General features: G+C 31.4%; 1 protein-coding gene across 1 annotated transcript; it reads right to left on the bottom strand.

The window, feature by feature from the left end:
• Nucleotides 1-6729: 6729 nt before the first annotated feature.
• On the bottom strand, nt 6730-17055 carry LOC133201612 (uncharacterized). Its single transcript, XM_061337406.1, has 13 exons — nt 16954-17055; nt 15127-15652; nt 14525-15018; nt 14064-14317; nt 12403-12489; nt 11855-11929; nt 11621-11747; nt 11063-11131; nt 10163-10267; nt 8385-8432; nt 8232-8294; nt 7601-7651; nt 6730-7026 (listed from the first exon to the last, which is right to left on the bottom strand). Exons 1-13 carry the CDS (start codon nt 17053-17055, stop codon nt 6730-6732), a joined length of 2298 nt encoding a protein of 765 aa, XP_061193390.1.
• Nucleotides 17056-18222: the final 1167 nt, after the last annotated feature.

The raw sequence follows: 18222 nt of genomic DNA on the forward strand, positions 1-18222 counted from the left end.
ACTAAAAAACAAGTGACACCATTTCTTAATTATTTATTTATTAAGTTTGGCATCATATGGCCACGGCTGGTTGCAGATCAATTATTTAAGGTACATGTGTTCAGTGGGTGCCGACCCAATTGGTTTTTGGCACACCTCCAATCAAAGCAAACAATCAATCAATCAATATTAACTGTACACATGTCATTTTTTACACTATAAGACTGGCGTTTGCTTTCCAAATTTTGCGGTGCGCCAGCCTTATAAAACAATATTCAATCAATCAATCAATATTCAATTGAATCAATCAATATCAAGTTCAATCAATCAATCAATAAATTTATCAATTCAATTAATGAATATCCAATCAATTAATGAATATTCAGTTGAATCAATCAAAAAGTTTCAGTCCAATGAATCAATCCATTTTCAATAATATCAATCAATATTAAATCAATCAATCAATATTCAATCAATCAATGTTCAATCAATCAATGTTTCAATATTCAATCAATCAATGTTCAATCAATCAATGTTCAATCAATTCAATGAATTGTAGTAAGTTTATGTTTAAGCCAAACAATATTTCAATTAATCAATCAATGTTCTGTGTTAATTATCAAGTCAATTAATTGTTTTCCATCGATAAGTTATTCACATAATCAAGTTGCAGCTGCGCCCTGTTAACAGCGACGCGTGTCAAGATGATTTGTGCTAAGCGCTATACGATGTACATGTATCTCTCCAACTGGCTCTTCGCTCTGTCAATTACAGAGACAATACTGTCCGCATAATAAGATGACCAGCCGTGACGATGGGTGTTGTCTAGTCCTTGATCGATAGTTATCGTGTTGCAGCTTCACCCTGTTTAGAGTCAATAAGCCAATACGATTGGGTGAGCGAAATCCTTCCTTCTGGTACTTGGAAGTGTCCATCACGATAGCATTCATCACTGTATGGCGAGGGATGGCAGCTTTGGCCGGTCGTGACTAAGGCAAGGTCTTAGAATGATTGACAGCTTGGCTCCTTAGGCCTCTTTCTCTGAAATGAAAAGAACTCGGCGCAGAAAACAACTCAAAGTAATATGGGGTGTGGAAGGGCGGGTAAATTTTCTTAAAAATTCACAGCAAACCCTAAACGTGCAACATTTGGAAATGGTGTGAGAATGGAATGTACAAATGCTTGCGCATATATTGCGCGCGCATCCTTCCACGTGGGGCGCTGTGATAAATGGATTTATAACGCATTCACTACATAAATCCGATTATCACAGACTACCACTAAAAAACAAGTGACACCATTTCTTAATTATTTATTTATTAAGTTTGGCATCATATGGCCACGGCTGGTTGCAGATCAATTATTTAAGGTACATGTGTTCAGTGGGTGCCGACCCAATTGGTTTTTGGCACACCTCCAATCAAAGCAAACAATCAATCAATCAATATTAACTGTACACATGTCATTTTTTACACTATAAGACTGGCGTTTGCTTTCCAAATTTTGCGGTGCGCCAGCCTTATAAAACAATATTCAATCAATCAATCAATATTCAATTGAATCAATCAATATCAAGTTCAATCAATCAATCAATAAATTTATCAATTCAATTAATGAATATCCAATCAATTAATGAATATTCAGTTGAATCAATCAAAAAGTTTCAGTCCAATGAATCAATCCATTTTCAATAATATCAATCAATATTAAATCAATCAATCAATATTCAATCAATCAATGTTCAATCAATCAATGTTTCAATATTCAATCAATCAATGTTCAATCAATCAATGTTCAATCAATCAATGTTCAATCAATCAATACTCACTCAATTCAATGAATTGTAGTAAGTTTATGTTTAAGCCAAACAATATTTCAATTAATCAATGTTCTGTCAATTGTTTTCCATTGACCAGTTGTCAAAATAATTATGTTGCAGCCGCGCCCTGTTCACAGCGGCGCTAGTCGAGATGGAATTGTGTTAAGCTAAATCCGCCAAACGTGCATAGTTACTCATGTAATATGCACGCCGCCACAAACGTGGGGGTAGCTTAACACTCTACTCACAAAACCAGCCGTGACCCCCAGAATATATATCAATGATACTACTACTACTATAAATGATATTAAATCAAGTTGGCAGTTCACTATTTTTAAGCCCGCTTTTAAAAATTTTAGCTTACTGCCAGACGAATTGTATATATAAAATATCCTCTGTTGTAACTAGATTAATTATGCTTGGTAACTGAGTTAATTATTTTTGCGATCTTTTTCCTGATCGAACTTCCCATCACATCTGGAAACGACCCTATAGTTAACTTTACTGAACTATTTAAGGATTCGGCAGTGCATATCTTTACACAGCCAAGGTCATTTGCCCCGCAATAGAATATCGGATTAGGAACCCCATTCTAGCACATTCCTCTCTTGCTTTGTTACAACATACTAAAATTTACTGCTATAGAAGCCTGTGATTAAAATGAACAGATGAACCAAGTATCTAGAGAAAAAGTTCAAATGTCTTTCTTATTCTATTGAACTGCAGGGTTTATAATCTATGAATTATAACATTTAAATTGTTCTCTTCCAAATAATTGAATTGATTCGCATGAAAGTAATTAGCTTTTCAAGTTCTAAAAGAATATAATTTACATGTGTAGTGGATATATTTATATTGAGACGCAACACATCCAGTTTAAGGTTAATATAAATAATAAGTTACCAGGAATGTTTGCTCTGATTCGTAAACAATGGTGCATGACTAATAACTAACAATACAGAGAGTAACTGTGTCTCTTTACCCTACTGCCCCCCCCCCCGCAGTTTAACGTCTACGTGATGAAAGTACTCGTTTATAACGAGGTTCTACTTATAAGGGACAGCAAAATAAAAAGGTACTGTGTTTCACCGTACCTTTTCCGGGTTTTATTCTAGAATTTAAGAATCTCATATTTATTTCATCATAAACCTTATCAAAAATAAACAACAAAGCAATGTTTTCTTCCTCAAAGTTTTTATTTACAAGTTCTTGCTTAAAATCAAATAGGAGACAACGAAATTATGTAGAAATACTTCTCTAGAAAACTTTCTACAATTCTTGAAAAAAGAAATACGCAGCACTAGTTTTCTAGAAAGCTAGGAACATTTATTTTAGTGAGCTACGGAGTAATATTCCCCTGGAAGGCTATTTACTATGCCTAAAATAATACGGGGAAATATTCCTCTAGAAAGCTATTTAAATTTCCTTTGAGAAACCTAGAAAGCTATCCTCATTTCTCATTAAAGAACTTCGGAGTAATTTTCCTTTAGAATGTTATTTACAATTCTTATAAATGCAATACAGGGTTATATTTTTCAACCATGCTACATACAACTACGGAGCAATCTTTTATGAAGCTATATACTTTTCGCATGATAAAAATTCGTAGGAATATTCCTCTAGAAAGATAGAAATACTTCTTATAAAACAATACTGAGTAATATTTCTTTAGAAAGCTATCTAATTCTCTTGTAAACAAACTATGGAGTAATATTCCCCTAGAAAGCCTTCTAAAATTTTCTTGAAAAACAAAGGAGTAATATTCCTCTAGAAAGCTATCTACAATTTTCTTGAAAGACAAACTAAGGAGTAATATTCCTCTAGAAAGTTATCTACAATTTCTGTTGTAAAATAAGCTAAGGAGTAATATTCCTCTAGAAAGCTTTTTACAATTTCTCTTGAAAAATAAACCTCTAGAAATCTATCTACAATTTCTCTTGAAAAACAAAAAAGGCGTAATATTCCTCTAGAAAGCTTTTGACAATTTTTCTTAAAAAATAAACTAATGAGTTATATTCCTCTAGAAAGCTATCTACAATTTCCTTGAAAACAAACTAAGGAGTAATATTCTTCTAGAAAGTTATCTACAATTTCTCTTGTAAAAACAAAGGAGTAATATTCCCTAGAAAGCTATCTTGAAAAACAAAGGAGTAATATTCCTCTAGAAAGCTATCTACAATTTTCTTGAAAAACAAACTAAGGAGTAATATTCCTCTAGAAAGTTATCTACAATTTTTGTTGTAAAATAAGCAAAGGAGTAATATTCCTCTAGAAAGCTCTTTACAATTTCTCTTGAAAAATAAACCTCTAGAAATCTATCTACAATTTCTCTTGAAAAACAAAAAAGGCGTAATATTCCTCTAGAAAGCTTTTGACAATTTTCAATTTTTCTTGAAAAATAAACTAAGGAGTTATATTCCTCTAGAAAGCTATCTACAATTTCCTTGAAAAACAAACTAAGGAGTAATATTCCTCTAGAAAGTTATCTACAATTTCTCTTGTAAAATAAACTAAGGAGTAATATTCCTCTAGAAAGCTTTTTACAATTTCTCTTGAAAAATAAAAGAAGTAATATTCCTCTAGAAAGATTTTTTTTACAATTTTTCTTGAAAAATAAACTAGAGTAATATTCCTCTAGAAATCTATCTACAATTTCTCTTGAAAAACAAACTAAGGAGTAATATACCTCTAGAAAGCTATCTTCAATTTCCTTGAAAAACAAACTAACGAATAATTTTCTTCTAGAAAGCTATCTACAATTTCCTTGAAAAATAAACTAAGGAGTAATATTCCTCTAGAAAGCTTTCTACAATTTCTCTTGAAAAACAATCTAAGTAGTAATATACCTCTAGAAAGCTAAGGACATTAAAAAAATACTGAGTAAAGTTCCCCTAGAGAGCGTTGCTTGTTTCTTTGAAAAGAACATTAGGGTATTATTCTTTTAGAAGGCTATTTCTATTTTTAAAAAAAATCGAATTTAAAAATAGAATGATATTCATCGAGAGAACTAGGTATATATCTTGTTAAAGAACTCCACAGTGATATTTTGATTTCCTAAGAAAAAATCACCGGAGTAATATTCCTCTAGAACGGAAAGAACATTTCTTGTTTAAATCAAAGTACTGATACAGTACTGAAAGACGGGGTCAAATAAGAAACTTCATTATTTTATAAATTTCATTACTGCATGTTGAAATTTTTATTGTAGGGCTTTCATACCAACTTTGTAAAGGTTTTTATCATTATTATTATTTAATATCAACATAAATTAAAAAAAAACGAAATAGATTAATCAGTAATCACTAGTCAAGAAACTTTTTTAAATTGTCCGAATTTCACCAGGTTCGAATTAATATGACATTTCCGGATGTAAACAATCGTGACGCATATGCAGTCTTGTAATACGCAGCCGAGTAGTTTGTGTACAAGAGTGGTTCAGTATTATGTTTTTTTTTTACGTTTAAAATTTTCAGAACACATCTTTAATTTTAGTAAGAACATCTTTATATCACTCTCTTTAGTTTGATTCAGAGTGTTTGTATTTTAATCAAAACAATTTCTGCACTCTTTCATTTAGCGTAGATTTAATTCATGTGTTCTCCGCACGGCTTCCGTTTTGAGGCCTCAACTTAATAGACGGAGTCACGTGACCCCGTCTAAAAATAATAAACTAATTAGCAATATTTCCCCCAGAAAGCTACAGTGTATCTCAAAACATGTACTACGGAGTAATATTTCTCTAGAAATCTAGGTTTATCTTTTATGAAAGAACTACGGAGTAATATTCCTCTAGAAAGCTGTCTAGAATACTCTTAAAAACTGACCAATAATATTACTCTGTAAAGCTACATGTACGTTTTGTTTAAGAAGAACTATGGAATTACTGTAATGTTTCTCTAAAAAGCTGTCCAGAGTTCTCATGAAAAAAAAATACACAGCAATATTTCTCTATAAAACTCGGTTTGACTTTTAATAAAAAAAAAAAAAAGAAACAAAACAATGGATTAATATTCCTCTAGGTGGCTTTTTAAAATTCTCATCAAAACAAATAATTGCAGAGTATTATTCTCGGTAAAAAATAAAGAAGAAATATTCATCGAGAACGAAATCTACAATTGTTAAACAAGTAATATTCGTCTACATTTTTTTTTAACAATTCTTATGTTAAAATCACGAGGTAATATTCCTCTGGAGAGCTGATAACGTTCCTCTTAGAAAAACTCCGGAGTAATATTCTTGTAGAAAGCTAGGCACAACTCCTACAAAAATCTATAGCTAGCTATCTTTAAAATTCAAAAATGAAACTCTGGTGTACCATTCCTCTTGAAAGCTTAGAGCATTTCTTGTAAAAAAAAAAATCAAAGAGTTTAATTTCTCTAGGACTCTGGGTACATAATTTAAAAAAAACCTATCGAGTCATATTTCAATTGAAAGCTATCTTCTATGCTTGGAAATGAATACAACGGAGTAATATTCCTCTAGAAATCTATGTTTGTTTATATAAACAAAAAAATTAGAATATGAACTAACATTCCATGAAAATTTGTGAAAAGATATTGTGAAGAATGCTTAATACAATTTGAGTTAAAAATAATAATAAAAGTATAGAGAAACATACTGATAAAAAGCAACATGTACATGTATATACAATTATTGTAAGGCGAGACATTTTTACACTGTACTGCAGATTTAACAATTATGGTAAACAAGTTTAATTCTATAGTGCCAGTCCGATTGAAAAAAAAATTATTACAAATATAAAACCAACAAAAAGCTTCGGCAAAATACACATACAATTCAGATATTTGTTTTTAATATTCTAGAGTCTTTAAATGGTGAATTTAATATTTTTTACTATAAAAGCTTCAACGTTTCTATGAAAAATGAATTAAAAAAAATCGAATTTTCAAAACCTGGCACAACATACTTTGTTACAATTTTAGAAAAGATTTCATAACTTTTTCAATTTCGTTCTCTGTAATACTTTTCACAATTTTTCCCTTGTTATCAATCGACCCTTTAAAAGATGTTATAACATCTTCTGTCAAGACCTGTTGACAATCTCTAGAATTTAATTCCACAGACTTTTCTGTGATGTGAATGTCTTTGAATGTTTTCTCCTCATAGTTGAATTGCGTAATTGGCGCTTTACAGAAGACAAACTTCTCAGCCGATTCAAAATGTCCCAGGTATATATCGTTGATATATCTGACAATTCCACAGTTAACCTATCATTAAAATATCAAACACAGATTTACTGGTGATCATTTTTGATCTACCTGCCGAAACTACAACTGTCAAACAGAAATATTTACTATGTGCATGTAAGTAAAGACGCATTGATCTTTTTTTAACTCTGATTTCATGTATACAGATGTCTCATAAAGTATTGATTTCTTAAAGATTGTTTCTTTAATTTATAAATTGTATTAATTTTCAATCAATAACCAATCGATCCCCCTTTCCCCCTTTTGAATGAATTTAGTCAATGGTTAAACACTCAGAGTACACAGTTTATCTAACAGAAAAAAAGACTTATCACGACGTAGAACTTTCTTCGTGTAGCATGCACCATGAATATCAAAATTTTGTTTGAAAACCAAATATCTATTATATTCATGTTAAAAGTTTGACTTCAATATATTCTTGGAAGCAGAGAAATTTATTTTTTTTTAATAAGTCGGACTAACTTTAACTTCAGCCCATATAGATATATATATATATAGATAGATAGATAGATAGATAGATATATATTTATATATATATATATATACTGCTCTATCAAAATAAAAACAAATCTACCTGAATGTTTTCTTCTTTGTCGTCCTTCTGTTTAAGCTTTTTCATGTCCTCCTGGAAAGAATCAATTCAATTTTATATTGAATCCTTTCTCAAGACTCCTTTCTGAATGCTTACTTACTCTAAGTGTATATAGTGTTAGGTGTTCAAAATGATGCTTGTTTGTTACTCATGTCCATGTAAAAAAAAAGTTGTCAAATTTTCAAACTTGCAACTTACAAATATGTAAATGTTTTATAAGAACCTGAAATGTATTTATTAGTCAAATGAAGGACAATATAAGGCCATCATCTTGTCTTCTTGAAGCCTTTAAATTGATGGTGGCTGCATTATTATTTTTAAAGCTGTTACATTGTGGCCACTTATGTTTCATTTTCAAATGTAAATGCTTATAGAAGTGTTATGAAGATATTTCTGACAAGACAACTGCATTAACAAATAATTTTCAAGAGGCTGATCATTACAGTTATGAAACGTAAACTGTTTTACCGGGTATTATTAATTGGGTAGTTATCAAACTTCCTTCTTGAATATTGAATACATGTAGTTTGATGTTTCAAATTCTAGATTCTTCAAGATGTATCCTATGTCATTTTTATTCCATACAAAACCTTAAAAGTAATGCGAAACTTACAGATTCGGCCGATTCATAGTCCCAGGGCCTCTTAGTGAATATTTTCCTTTTTTGTGATGTAGTCTGCAAAAAGCAAATTTGAATTTGAATTCTAAACGAATTCATAAATCATACATTAACTTAAGGAAACTTGCAATATAATTTAAAGCATACCTCCGGTTTATTTTCCTCTTTAGTGGTTTTGGTCGTCTTCTTGTTTTCCTGCAAGGAAAAAATAATACATTTTCCTTAATTACGAAATACATTTTTTTAGCTAAATTGGTTATAACATGTATATTTATACAGCATTTCAGGTGTAAGTAATCTAAATCAGTTGATTCTGATTTATAAACAACAGGTCCATTGGCCACACCGCCCAGAGGACTTTGGCCAGGAAAAAGCAGAAATCAGTTCAGTTATAAAAAGTTTAAATATAAATTGGGAGCATGATTTAAACAATCTTTATTTTACACTACCCTAGGGTGCTTCAGAATAAAAATGACTAATTGTGGTTTTGTTGTTCTTAAAAAGAAGATTTTCATTATTTTTCCAAAACATTCCTTTGTTTGTTTGTATGTTGTTTAACGTCCCTCTCGAGAATTTTTCACTCATATGGAGACGCCACCACTTGCCGGTGGAGAGCTGTAAATTTTTGTCCTATGCTCGGCACTTCCGGAGCAGTGAAGGATCTTTATCGTGCAAGCACCTACTGCGACACGGGACCTCGGTTTATACGGTCTCATCCGAAGGACCGGTCTCCGCGTTCCACAGTGGGATTCGAACCCGCGACGTAAGGATCAACTCCTTACTTCGCGACTCTAGAGCAGACGCTCTAACCACTGCGCCACGCGGGCGACCATTCCTTTGTAAAACCCCTACTGTGCCCCCTCTCTACCACAGAGGATCACCATTGAACAAACTTGAACCTACATTACCTGAAAATGCTTCCATATAAATTTAATTAATCAGGAATTTGTTGTTCTAGAAAAGATGATATTTTTGCACAGATTTCTATGTAAGATTTTGATCATCCATTGTGGTCCCTCCCTACCCTTTGAGGTCATGACTTGAACAATTTATTTTTTATTTTTCTATTTACACAGCCTGAGGATGCTTTCACATAAATACGAAGAATATCGAAATTTGATCTGCCATTGTGCCCCACCTTACCGCCGAAGATCATGATTTGGACAAACTTGAATGCACTCTACCTTACGATATTTCCACATAAGTTTAACAAAAATGTCTTAATAAAGAACGAGAGCGCTTTTGATTGACATTTGGAAGAATTCTGGGCACACTTAAAACGTGAAAACTTTTAGGAACTTTAGAATAAAATTTTAACAAATTTTAGCACTCCTATGATGTATTATGTTCCTTATTTTTTTTAAGTGTGTTTCCATTTCCTAAAATTCACTTGAAACTTGAAACATGGATAGATGAGTCATTTTGTGTATACTTTTAAATTTTAAATCAAGCCTTTCTAACAATTTGTTATTTCTGGGTCATTTGTCCTAAATTTTGAAACGTAATTTGTGCGCATTTTAATTCAAAGAAACGAACAAACATTTATTTATAAAATGGCGAGAATACCTTGAGACAATAAAATAGTACCCCCACTCCACCTCCCAAAAAAAGCATTGTATAAATGCGTTGCTTCTTTGTCATTATCTGTAAAGTGATAAGAGCCGAGTAGCATGCATTACCAGTCCAGTGCACTTAGTGGTTGAAAAGTTTTAAAATAGATAAATTTTGGTTCAGTACACCATTCCAAATGTGAATGTAACATTTTCCTATGAACAGAAAGTCTGTACCGCTGTGATCAGCTGACTAAATCGTTATCACGAGTCTAAACCATATATGTTTTGTACTGATGGTTCCTTCAGATTGTACGTCAAGTATGCCTATATTATTTTTTTGTAAAATTAAGTGGTTTCACTTTTTTAACTTACTGGTTTTTCTGTTAGCTTTGCCCGAGCTCTTGTTGCAGCATCTTCAGCTAGTGAGCGCCTCTCTTTCTCTCTCTGTATCTCTATTTGATAGTACTCTTCTGATTTCTTAACAGAAAAATAATTACATAAAGTACATAAGCAAAGCTTTATTTTCTACAAAGCTTTATTCATAACAATATATATACATGTATTTTTAAAATAGCGATTGCCAAACGTAAAGAAACAAATACTATTAGAAAGTACCGCCATCAGTCATTCCGAGTATTCCCTGACTTAAATTATAAGATCCTAACTAGAAAAGAATTTTGATTTGTTTAAATTACATTCACTAGCAAATCGTATTCATTTTTACACGTAACAATACTTCCCTAGTGTATTGCTAGAAATTACAGGTCTATCCGATATTTTAATGTTTTAATTTAGAAAAACCCGGTCTATCGGAATTTCTATACATAGTTCTTAATTCAAGATATACAAACGAACCAATAATAATATTCATTACAAGTATAAATGTTAAAATATTCATTACAAAGTATAAATGTTAAAATATTCCTTACAAAGCATAAATGTTAAAATATTCATTACAAAGTATAAATATAAAGTTCTCTAAGTTAATTCTTGAAATAATTAATTGTTAAGATTTCTTCTTTTTCATCATCTTTGGAGTGTTTAAGGCATGTGCATATTAATTTAAAGTAAGAAAAAAAAAATAAATGTAATTTACTAAATTGGTTTTATTTGCATATAATTCAATCAAGACAATATCGTCTCTTCTTCACCGGACAACTATACGTGTATCGAGATGTTTTAATCTCTCCCACCGAAAAATACTGATTTTCATGGGTTTTTTTTTTATTTCTTTCTCAACAGTTTAATAATTTATAATGTACAATGCATTACCTTAAGGTGCAAAATTTCCTTTTCTTGCTCCTTAGTTTTCCCTCTCAGGCTCTCAATTTCCTTTTCCTGCTGTTTCATTAAAAAGGAAAAATATTTCTACATGTCTATGTACAAATATATTTCACTTCGATGATCCTAAGGAGCACAAATACTTTACATGATTTTTGAATATTCAAATTGCATGTGCCTGGATTTCAGTTATTGCACCGTGTATGGATTTAAAAACAAAATCTCTAGCCGTCGTATTTAGGGTTTTTTTTTCTAGCATATCGTGATCCGCATACTTAAAAAGATGTTGAAAGCTTATTAGTTTATTATATTTTGAATTCAGCAAAAATGCGATATAAAAATTTAATAACAATATTTGAGATAAATCCCTAAACTTTCGTGACTGTAAAATGTTATCTTATAAGATATTTTGTCATATAAACTTTTTAAAAATACTCTTTTTTAATCTAGGAATATTTTTATTAATTGTTGTAAAATTTTCTGTGTGTATATGTGCTTTGGGTCTGATTCTTTTTACGAGGTATCAAAGAAATGATCGTTAATAGTTACCTCAGATAATAGCTTGCTATTGAGTGCAAGCTTCTCCTCCATTCTTCTGTTTTTCTCCTTAACGTTCTTGAGTTGTTCTCGGAGGTCATTTGCTTTCATCTTTAATGCCTCTATTTCTTCTAAATTCCTAAAAGTACAGATATTAATAATGCAAGAACGTACTAACACTGTGCATCAGGGAATATTTTGCTAAATATATATGCACTGAAAAGATCTATATAGTTCTTTAAATACCTCTTTTCGTCACTTTCCGAAATACTGTCTTCTTGCTCCCTTATTTCTTCTGTGTGGAAATGTTCCTCAGTCTCTCTAAATCATATTTGAATAAATTACTATAAGCTTTTTTTTTTTTTTTAGAAAGAGGAGTTGAATTTTGCACATGTAACAGGATGCATTATACGAATTCCATTAAAAGAGGATATTAAAGGACCCTAAATGACCATCATTATTATCACTGAGCAAAATATATATATATATATATATATATATATATATATATATATATATATATATATATATATATATATATATATATATATATATATATATATATATATATAAAGAAAAGACTTTTAAAAATAATTTTCAAAATAAAAAAGTTGCATGTGTATTCGGTTATACTCTCCTCAAACTCCTTATCCACCCCATACTTATTATTGCATTTGATTAAAAAATATTTATTTCCCTTATCATTTTTTTAATTAAACCTGTTTATCAATAAGTATAAATCCAATAAGAAATAATAAACAACTTGAAATACAACTCAAAGCATATATATATACCTAAATTCAGATGCTTGAGTCTTTTCGGGTGTTTTTGTTTTCTCTACCGTGGCGATGCTCTTCTTGCCCTTTAGTGCACGTTGTTTTCTAAAAAAAACAAGGCAACATCAAAATTTTTATGGAAAGAACATATATACAAGTAAAAAAGTTAAAAATTATGTTAATTTGAAGAGGAATGTCCTGAACTGAATTTATTACTCTTTTCACAACTTCATAATTGTATACATGGTATACAGAGACACAAATGTAAACAATGGTGACAAATAACAAATTATAGCATATATTTTTTTTTTTCTAAATAAATGTACAGTTTTCTTAAAAAGGACTGTTTTTTCTGAATTCATTATTTCTCCAAATGTAATTGTATGTTTAAACCGTAATTGTTTTTGCGATAAACATTTATTTCTTTCGTGAATTACTGACGTATAGTTAAATATGTAAAGGAATTCATCGCCTATTTTTTTAAGTGACGTTTCTTACGTAATTTAGTTTCTCTTGGTTCATTTAGCCAGCCTCCACTTTGAATCGGTAAATAATGATAACAAGTACGAAATTTGCAGAAATTAATGACATCTTTTCGGGATAGAATATCTAAGTAGTTTTCAAATCTTAGTTCGTCTTTGTATATTCTGTAATTTAGAGTCTTTGATAAATTTTGAACATCCGAATTTCATTTTTATTTAAATTAATCAAGTTAAGTAAGTTTAACTTTTGATCTCAACCACTTTGGATTAGAAGTCTGATTTTGCCAAATATTTGAAAGTCCACAACTGTTTTAAATATTCAAGACATTATTTATCTAAGCAATCTTTGTCGTCTTTTGATTTACGATATCACTTTATTTGAACAGTAGACTTGATATTCTTGTTTCTTTTCCAAGTTTAAGTTTGCACCAATATGAAATAATACGAGTTTGTATTTCAATAAACATGGGATGCACAGGTACTTGTGGACAGGACCCCCCCCCCCCCTCGAAATTCAACCCCGAGGATTGTTGGACATTTTCTTCACAAATTATATTTATTACACTTATTCATCATGTGTACCAAAGGAAAAAATCGTGAAAACCCCAAAATAATCGTTCCACACAAAAATATCCCACAAGTACCTGTGATGGGATGTCGACCGAGTTCACCATATAACCATACAATCCGGAGTAGATTGTTTAAGGTCAAAAAGTAATACACAAAATTTTATATGTACTCTGTCTACCATTGCATTGTTCGAAAATCTCCATACCTCACGTCCGTACAGCAATATAGGCAGAACAATTTTATCAAACAGATCGCACTGACACCGCACTGATAGATTATGTGAGCGGAACTTCTTAAAAATTTCGAATATTACTCTATTTGCTTTGTCAACTTGTTTCTGTTTTGCTTCTTTGAATGAGCCCGATGCGCTAAATAAAATACCTAAATAATTGATTTCATTTACAACTTCAATAAGCTGTTCGTCGTATTTAAATTCAGGTTTTCTTTTTTCTATCATTTACTTATTATCAAAACCTTTGTTTTCTTAATATTTATCTTCAAAATCCATTTTCTGCAATATTTTTGAAAACAATGTCCGTTAGATCCAGAAAGCAATACCGGTAGTACAATTATATCACCGCATAGAGTAAGAGAAGCTTGCATAGAAACCATAATGGACATAATTACCTTGTATTCTCTCTGAACTCTGCTACGTCTATACTTCCTTCTGCTAGTTTAAGGAGAAGCTGTTTCCTCTCCTCAACCTCCTTTACTTTGGAGAAGTGGAGGAAGTCGTATTGGCTTAACTCATCACTTGATTTTAATCCTTTGACACTGCCACATTTGCAGGCTTGAAAAACTTTTTCTATGCATTCCCAAACTTCTTTGTCCTGTGATGCCAGATTTAAATGCACTTTATAAGCATTCTTGACTTCGTTCCTCTGAAATTAAGGAATCACAAACAATTACTTTTTTTTACATTTTAAATGCAAATATATCGCTCATACAACATTTATAATAGTCGATCGGAGATTTTAAAATAGCTTATTATTTTACAATCTTACATGTGATAAGTAAAAGAGATCACTTGTTAGTATCCGACGATGTCAACAGTTTTTTTTCATCATTCAACATTTTGTGTAACTTACTGTTTTATTTGTCACGGTTGCCACACGGCCTCTCCACAATATGGCGCCTTTCCGTGTATTTTCCTCCTCCGCAAGGACCCCAAATCTGAGTTTCCTAAAGAGAAGAACCTTCTCTTTGAATGTCATTTTTCTGGAGGACTCATGTATTTCATTATGCATGAATCCAAGATGGAGAATCTGGGCTGTAGTTAAATTTTCATAAACGTCAACAAGGGCACAATAATCATCATCTAAGATTCCTTCCTGTAGAAGTCGTTGTAAAACTTTCCTTGTGTGATTCCCTCCAATTATTTCAATTTCTGCTACATTTGGATTTCGAAGGACTTCGGGGTTCTCTATCTCTGTTTTAACTACACCAATTAATGTAGTGTAATGTCCATGAGACTTTTTGATCTGTGTGTATATTTTTTCTAAGTGTTCATCATCCAATGATCTGACCAGGCTCTCGTCTGACGGGGAAATAAGATTGGAGAGATGAACTGGAATTCGGGAGCCTACGAAAGATGTAATCAACATTTAGTATATTTATAAATATAAACTATATATATAAAACACAAGGAGAAACCCTAAAGTGCGACATTTATACCATTTGTATTACGTACCAAATAACAATTTTTTCAAGACATCTTTATCAACTGATTTATTTCTGACACCATCATCATCTCCATTTTCAGGCTTGTCATTCGCCGACACCGAGCAGTTACTTTCTGGCTTTTTCTTCTCTGCCGAACTACTCTTATACTTTTCCGTCATTATTAAGCTGCTTCTTGTCTGTTCATTCTCCATTGTTGAGTCGCTTCCTGGTTGTTTAATCTCCACTATTGAGCTGCTTCCTGGTTGTTTAATCTCCATTCTTGAGTTGCTTCCTGGTTGTTCAATCTCCACTGTTGAGCTGCTTCCTGGTTGTTCAATCTCCACTGTTGAGCTGCTTCCTGGTTGTTCAATCTCCACTGTTGAGCTGCTTCCTGGTTGTTCAATCTCCACTGTTGAGCTGTTTCCTGGTTGTTCAATCTCCACTCTTGAGCTACTTCCTGGTTGTTCAATCTCCACTCTTGAGCTGCTTCCTGGTTGTTCAATTTTCTTTGAGGAGCTGCTTCTTAGCTTTTCACTATCCACTGTAGTTTTCATCTATAATGTAATATTATGTAATAGTCAACATGTAAATCAAAAACAATTGTCCTTATTTGATAATTTTTAATTTTTTTTAACATGATTTTTCATTTTTTATTATGGAAAGTGAAATCTCTCTCTTATTTTATATATATATATATATATATATATATATATATATATATATATATATATATATATATATATATATATATATATATATATATATATATATATATATATATTATGGATGTCAAAATATTTATTTTCCTTAGTCGATTATTCGATTGCATTATTCGAACGATAATTGAATATATTCGGAACATTTTCTGAAAATAAAGTTGTATTTCAAACTTCTCTGGTACATGATGTATTTATACCCCAGAAACCCTTTTTACTTAAATCTATTTAGAAAGTACCATCAACATTTATGCAACGTAACGCGTGGATAGCTTAATTATTTGAGTTTCGAAACCTTATTCTCCAAAATGTATGATTTCCCCGTCAATAGAATTTATAAATCGGTCTGTACGTGCAGTCAGTTAATTGCCAGGAGATATTTTTTAAAGCTTATTATGAAATAAATTGGGGGGGGGGGGTAATCTCACATGTACACTATCCGCACGTCAAGTGCCTGTGAAATTGTTAAACAGTTATATACTCCTTATTCGATTATTGTTTGCTCTGGCTATCAAAATGTTCTTATACAGTTTAAAATGTAAGCGAATTGTTTTAATAATTATGGTAGTGTCAAAACATGTCACAGCTATGGTTTCTTCCTTGCGTTTGAGCAATCTTAAAATAACAAAAAATAATTTATACATGGTATAAGGTCAAGTCCACTTAATAATTTTATAAACAAAGCCTAGTAAATTGGTGGGTAATTAATTACAAAAACAACACAGGTAGTTACTGATAAATAATACCCGCAGTACGCGGCAGAAGTGAAGCACTTATAATAACTGTACTTTCTATACCTACATGGAAAATCAACCGTTTTTTTATGAGGAAAATCATCTTACCGACTGTTTTTGGGGAAAGACGGTATCTCAATTCTGTGATGAGAATTCCATCACGTTATCACTCTTTTAATGCATTTATTTAATTATGATAATATTCGAATGTCGATTCATTATTCGATCGTCGGTCTATTCGACTGATAGTCGAATAGTCGACTATTCGTTGACATCCCTAATATATATATATATATATATATATATATATATATATATATATATATATATATATATATATATATATATATATATATATATATATATATATATATATATATAATGCATTCATTAAAAACTGTTTACCTTTGTTTCATTGATCCAGTCCATAAACTTTGAGCGAGATGAACGTATTGAATCGGTTATATTTCCCTCTTCGGAGTAAAGATCCTTTAAATTTAGAGTCATTGTCTCGTTAGTCTCAAGGATAATCTGAAGTAAAATATAATAAATAAATACTATAGTGCTGATTAAATTCTAAAAGTACTGAAACAGTGAAACCTGGATTACTTACACGAGCTGAAATCTACCTGATAGTTTATGAAGTTATAAATTTCCCAATTGCTGTAAAATTTCATAATATGGGTATGATTGAAAAAAAAACCCATGAATCCATTCATCTTTAAAAGGTTTGCATATGAATGGTACAGGAGAAGGTTTTCAAAGCCCATATAAATCTTTGATCTCGGACTTCTCTAGCAACAGAACCTACCCCAGGAACTATGCATGATTTAAAATAATTAAGAATCCTCACTATCTCAGGAAGCTTTTTTTGTGAAAGGCTCGTCCCTTTGGATAAGTGGTCTTCAGAAAAATCTTTTTTAAAGCTTTTCTGTTGTGGTCCCAACCCCTCCCTGGGGGCCATGACTTGAACAAATTAGCTAGAATATACTTGTACATGTAACGGTTTTATCTCTATAGGCCCAGTATTTTTTAGAAGATTTTTAAAGATTTCTTTTTTCTATTTATTTCTATGTAAAACGTTGTATCCTTTTGTGGCCCCACTCAACCCATGATTTAAGCAAATTAGAATTTAGAAAGCTTTTACACAAGCTCTGTCTCTTCTGGCCCAGTGTTTTTTGAAAAAAAAAAAACATAAAAATTTTCCCTATATATATTTAAATTTAAATCTTTGATCCCTCTATTTAGACCCCACCCAAAATTTGAACAATTTAGACTCTACAATAACTATGGGATATTTTTACATAAATTTCACCTCTTCTGGACAAGTGGATTTCTATGAATTTTCCCTGTATATTTCAATTAAAAACTTTGACCCCTCTCAACCCACAGGAGCCATGATTTGAACAATTTAGAATTTACTCTATACATGTACCTCATGAAGTTTTCACACAACTTTCATCTTTTCTGGCGTAGTGGTTCTTGAAAAGAAGATTTTTGATGACCCTACCCTATTTTTTGCCTTTGCTAAATCATCTCCCCTTGAAACATGACTTTACTTGGTACCAATGTTGATTAAAATTGTTCCAATGGTTTTGAGAATAAGAATGTGAAAAGTTTACAGATGGACAGCTAGACGGACGGACGCCGGACAACGGATGATAAGAATAACTC

Source organism: Saccostrea echinata, unplaced genomic scaffold (assembly GCF_033153115.1).
Source record: "Saccostrea echinata isolate AGI-Se365-2 ecotype Australia unplaced genomic scaffold, CSIRO_AGI_Sech_v1 ptg000045l, whole genome shotgun sequence".
NCBI classification, from domain to species: domain Eukaryota; kingdom Metazoa; phylum Mollusca; class Bivalvia; order Ostreida; family Ostreidae; genus Saccostrea; species Saccostrea echinata.